The following is a 6,000-nucleotide window of genomic DNA, read 5'->3' on the forward strand; positions in this document are numbered from 1 at the left end:
CAGATTTAATCACAGCATGGAATACACCAACAAGTACACCTCAAAAATGTGAGAATCTGAGTTTAACCCAAAGAATCCTATATTTAAAAAAAAAAAAAAAAAAAAAAAAGCTAGGAGGCTCGAGAGATGGCTCTGCGGTTAAGAGTACTTATTCTTGCAGAGGACCTGGCTTGTGTTCCCAGAACCACATGGTAGTGCACAGCTGTCTGACTGTAACTCCAGTTCCAGGGGATGGATACCCTCTTTTGACCTCTGTGGACTCTGGCATACATGTGGTGCACATAATCTCAGTATGCAAAGACAGACATGCGCATTCAAAAAAGAAAAAAGCCTGGACATTTGTAATCTCAGTGACAGGGAGTCAGAGAACCCGTGGGGCTTACTGGTCAACCCATCCCAATGTTTTTTCCTTTGTGCTGTGATTAAATCCTTATAGGTGTAGCTATAGATGGCAAAAGATGGTGTGGCAGGGAGTCCAGATGTTTAAATAGGAATAGAAGATGACCATTACCTCAGGTACTTTTTACTGAATTTCTTTCTTTCTTTCTCTTTTTCTTTTTTTTCCCCTTCTTTTAAGAAGATTTATTTATTTATTTTCATGTATATGAGTACACAGTTGTTGTCTTCATGCACACCAGAAGAAGGCATGAGATCCCATTACAGATGGTTGTGAGCCTCCATGTGGTTGCTGGGAATTGAACTCAGGACCTCTGGAAGAGCACTCATTGCTCAGAACTGCTGAGCCATCTCTCCAGACCGCTTTTCTCAGTTTTTTAATTGCACGAGTGGCCAGGGCCCTTCTTGGTGGCCTTGGCTGCTAGTTCTTGAGTTGCTTCTGTTGCCCTTTCATTTTTACTTGAAAGCCTTGTCTGCCTCATCCGTCTCTGAGTGACCTGCTTCTTGGGCTGTTTCAGGGTTCCTTCCACCACCTTCGTGACCTGACATGTCACCTGTGGCCCCTTCACCAGACCCCGATCCATGGGTTTTTGTTTGTTTGTTTGTTTGATTGTTTTTTGAGACTAGGTCTCTCCTTGAATCTGAAGCTCTCTGAATCAGCTAGACATTTTACTTACTGAGCCGTTTCCCCAGCTTTGAATTGGCCTTTTACATAGTTAGCTTTATCGTATATAGAGTCTACCTCAATAAAGAATCTGCTATAGCTATAGGGAAAACCTGAAAATGTATGTAAGCAGGTGTGGAACACACCAAGAAGTCTAGGATCTTTAGGAAGTAGGGGACCCACTGTAGCCCCTCCTTTTGGAAATGGTGACAAAAATTGAAATGGGCCAGCAGGCCAAGAACACTTGCTCCTTCTGCGGCAAGACCAACCATGGCAACTGGCACAGTGGCTGGCAAGGCCTCCAGGACCACTCCCGATGTCACAAGTCAGTGGGCCGCAGACAGAAGGAATCAAAAGACCAGCAGCATCCAGACTGTTTGAGACATCCCTGGACTGCAATAGTGGGTTAATTTATGTTAACAAAAGCATAGACATAAAAGGGTCTTGGTTCTGTTTTTTTGTTTCGTCTGTTTGTCTGAGTCAAGGTTTTTCTGTATACATTGGAACTCCTTCTGTAGGCCAGGCTGACCTTGAACTCACAGAAATCCGCCTGCTTCCACCTCCAGAGTGCTGGGGAGGCAGAGTGCCTCCTAAGTACCCCCACACCCAGTCTGATATAAAAGGTTTTAACGTATTAGACCCTAGGCATTTTCATTATGAGGGCTTGTTAGTTTAGGAATAGAAGTTTATTAAGAAAGGAAAGGCTCTCTGCCGAAGAAAGAAGCTCCAAGGTCTGGTGTGATCAAGAATGGCCCCCATAGTCTCATCTATTTGAATACTACATCACCAGGGAGTGGGACTATTTTTCAAAGAATGAGGTGTGTCACTGGAGGTAGGCTTTGGGTTCTGAAAAGCTCCTATCAGGCACAGTCTCACTCTCTCTCGCTGCCGCCTGCAGACCAGGATGTAAAGCTCTCAACTATTGTTCCAGCACCATGCCTGCCTGCTTCCCACTGTGCCAATGGACTAAGGCTCTAAAACTGTAAGCAAGGCCCCAGTTAAATGCTTTCTCTTATAAGAGTTGCCTCAGTCACGGTGTCTCTTCAGAGCAGTAGAAAAGTAACTAAAGGACTGAGTTGTTTTGTTTTGTTTTGTTTTGTTTTTTCTCCCGGTGTTGAGGCCTCAGCCAGGCTAACTAAACCTATTATGTTCTACCACCCCAGTAATTTAGAAGTTTCATCTTGTAGTTTCCTAATGACTAACACCTTTTTATATGGTTCCTAGATATTTTTCTTTCTTTCCTTGTGAAGTTTCTATTCAAACGTCTTTTAAAAGTCTGTAACCATGTATGTATGGTATGTGCATGTACGGGTGTCACTGCAAGTGTGGAGTTCGAAGACAACTTTATGGACTCAGTTCTGCCCTTCTGTCTGTACTCGAGCCCTGGGGTTCATGCACAGGTCTCCAGACTTGTTTAGTAAGGTTCTTTACCTGAGGGGGATGAGTCATCTTACCAGCTCTGTCTTGATTTTTTTTTTTTTTGAGATAGGGTCTTTGTAGCCCCGTCTGGCCTGAAACTCATTATATAGCTGGATCTGAAAGAGACCAGCTTGTGGTGTGGATTACCACACTTGGCTTGTTTTTTTTTTGTCTTTTTTTTTTTTTCCCCGAGACAGGGTTTCTCTGTGTAGCCCTGGCTGTCCTGGAACTTGCTTCATAGACCAGGCTGGCCTCGAACCCACATAGATCCACTTGCTTCCTGAGTGTTGGGACTAAAGGTGTGTATGACCACACCTGACTTTTAAAATTTTTTGTTTGTTTTTTAAAAAGCACACTGTAGCTGTCTCCAGACATAGGGCATCGGGTTCCATTACAGGTGGTTGTGAACCACTATGTCGTTGCTGGGAATTGAACTCAGGACTTCATGAAGAATAGTCAGTGCTCTTAACTGCTGAGCCATCTCTCCCACCCTTGTTTTCATTTCTTTCTCAAGACAGAATGTTTCCATCTAGTAGCCATGGCCATCCTGGAACTCACTACATAGACCAGGTTGGCCAGACTCACCAAGGTCTATCTGCCTCTACTTCCCATGTGCTGGGATTAAAGGCATTTTTGTTTGTTTTTATGAGACATGAGATAGGGTCTCTCTTTGTTGCCTTACCTTTCCTGGATCTTGCTAAGTAGACCAGGCTGGCTTTGAACTCACAAAGATCTACCCGCCTCTGCTTCCTGAGTGCTGGCACTAAAGGTAAGTGCCACTACATTTGGCTCTGCTTTTAAAAATTTATTTGCCAGGCATGGTGAAACTCACCTATAATGGCAGCACTTTGGAAACAGAGGCAAGTGAATCTCTAAAAGTTTGAGGCTGCCTGGTCTACATAGAGAATACTAGGTCAGCAGGGTTATATAGGGAGACCTTATCTCAAAAAAAAAAAAAAAAAAAAAAAAAATATGTGTATGCATGTTTGTGTGTGTGGTGGTGTGTGGGTATTTGGTATATGGGTGGTATAGGTATGCATGTGTGTATGCATGTTTGTGTGTATGCATGTTTTACCTTCATGTGAGTATGTCTGGCACCTGAGGAAACCAGAAGAGGGTTTGAGAGCTGGTGGAGTTAGAGTTAAGGAGAGTTAATAAGCCAACATGTGGGTGCTGGGAAGCAAACCCATATTCGCGGCAAAAGCAGCAAGAACTCCTAACTGATGCACCATTTCTCCAGCCTGTTTGTTTGTGAGTGGGGATCTTGCTAGGTAGCTCAAGCTGGCCCTCAGACATTTGCTATTTCTGCTCCTATCTTTTTTTTTTTTTTTTCCCCGAATCAGGGTTTCTCTGTATAGCCCTGGCTGTCCTGGAACTCACTCTATAGACCAGGCTGGCCTCGAACTCAGAAATCCGCCTGCCTCTGCCAAACTGGTTCTGATAAGGAGTCAGGAAAACCAGAAAAGTGCCACATGCTTGAAATTCTAGTCCTTGGACGGCAGAGGCAGCAGGGGTCGCTGGAATCCAAGAGTTCCAGGCCAGCCTGGACAACACAGACTTGGGTCTCCAAAACAAGATAAAACAAACAAACAAACAAACAAACAAACAAAAACTCGTAAACTAACCAAACAAAAATATAGCTGTTCACTAGGAACACATTCACTGTCAAGGTGAACTCTATTATGCTGTTCTATGGGCTCCAGCTTCAGGTTCCCTCGCTGAGAGTCCTTCCGACCCAAACCCCAAACCCCAAACAATAAAGAAGGATGAGGACTTGAACACTTGACTTGGTGTTTCGGGTATTTATTCTCAACAGAAGCTGGGGTCTGGGCAATGAGAAGGGGAACTTTGTCGGTTTTGCTAAACTGCCCAGTGGCCAGAGCAACATAGCCAAAGGATGAGGGCTAGGGAGCTAAGAGCAGCCATGAGGCCTGGCAAGGGGCGGGGAGGGGCTTTTGAGGCCCTCTGGAGGACCTGGCTGTTTGGCAGCTTTGTCACCTTCAGGTGTGTGTCCTGGTGTTTGTCCTCCTGAGGCTGAGGCAGCAGGTGGGAGTGGCAGATGTTGCTCTGCTGCCTCTCTGGAAACCTGACCTCCACAGGGCTCTGCCCAAGGCTTTTCTCTCTCACCTGGGAGAGGGAGTCAACAGTAAGACACCCCAACAACACCTAGCAGTGAGCCACCCATCTGTGATAGGCAATCCTGGGTGTTCGAATGACTCCACCTGTAATCAACCAAAACCCAAACAGCTGGCCAGGCCTGTGAGCCATTTTCTTTTTCTGTCTTATTTTCTTTTTTTCTCTCTCTCTCTGTTTCTTTTTTCTAGATGGGGTTTCTCTGTGTAGTTTATTCATTCTCTGTCTCTGTCTCTCTTTCTCTCTCTCCTTTTTTTTTTTTTTTTTTTTGGAGACAGAGTTTCTCTGTATAGTCCTGGTTGTCCTGGAACTCACTCTCTTCCTGGAACTCAGAGATCCACCTGCCTCTGCCTCCTGAGTGCTGAGAGGCGTGGATTAATGTGTCAGTCAGCACCCACCAGAGAAGCCTCAAATTCATAGAGACCCACCCCTTCCACCTTCCAAGTGTTGGGATTAAAGGTGTGTGCCAGGACAACCAACTATATTTTTTTATTTTTATTTTTGGACAGGATCATTTGAGGTAGCAGGATCCACCAAAAATCTTGGCCACACCTTCTGGTAGCTGCCCAAATAAAAGGACATGCAAGAGGGAAGCGTTTGCTTTTTGCCTCCTTGCCCTCTTTCTCAATGGGAGGCTCATTTATCCTGTCTCCGAGGTATTTTTAAATAGTATTAGAACCTACTTTAAAAAAATTATTTATTATATGTAAGTACACTGTAGCTGTCTTCAGACACTCCAAGAGGGCGCCAGATCTTGTTGCGGATGGTTGTGAGCCACCATGTGGTTGCTGGGAATTGAACTCAGGACCTTCGGAAGAGCAGTCGGGTGCTCTTAACCGCTGAGTCATCTCTCCAGCCCCTAGAACCTATTTCTTTGGGATTCTTATGGATACTGAAGACCAACAGCTACCCAGGAAGCCCCTAGGTCTCCAGCACTGGCTTGGGACTGCTAAGGCATCCAGTCATGTGCACTGAGCAGCTAGTCCATTGTGGCCTTTCCATCAGGAGACAGCCATTGCTGGACTCCCCGGAGCCCTGGCTGTTAGCACTCCATATAGTCTCTATCCATTCTCTTCTTTTAGAGAGGCCTGACAAACACACTCTCCTTGTTTTCTCCATAACCTGTGTACCTGCTCCACTTTCTCCATAACCTGTGTACCTGCTCCACTTTCTCCATCACCTGTGTACCTGCTCCACTTTCTCCATAACCTGTGTAACTGCTCCACTTTCTCCATAACCTGTGTACCTGCTCCACTTTCTCCATAACCTGTGTGTGTACCTGCTCCACTTTCTCCATAACCTGTGTACCTACTCCACTTTCTCCATAACCTGTGTGTGTACCTGCTCCACTTTCTCCATAACCTGTGTACCTGCTCCACTTTCTCCAT

At 45.3% G+C, this 6,000-nt stretch overlaps 1 protein-coding gene across 1 annotated transcript in view; it reads right to left on the reverse strand.

Annotated features, from left to right (window-relative positions):
- Positions 1 to 4,267: 4,267 nt before the first annotated feature.
- The window catches only part of LOC110337622 (dipeptidase 3), a 6,381-nt gene continuing 4,648 nt past the window's right edge, over positions 4,268 to 6,000 (reverse strand). Inside the window, exon 10 of the mRNA XM_021220633.1 lies at positions 4,268 to 4,606. Coding sequence (XP_021076292.1) covers positions 4,340 to 4,606 — 267 coding nt within the window. The 3' untranslated portion in view covers positions 4,268 to 4,339. The remainder of the gene's footprint in view (positions 4,607 to 6,000) is intronic.

Source organism: Mus pahari, chromosome 20 (assembly GCF_900095145.1).
Source record: "Mus pahari chromosome 20, PAHARI_EIJ_v1.1, whole genome shotgun sequence".
NCBI classification, from domain to species: domain Eukaryota; kingdom Metazoa; phylum Chordata; class Mammalia; order Rodentia; family Muridae; genus Mus; species Mus pahari.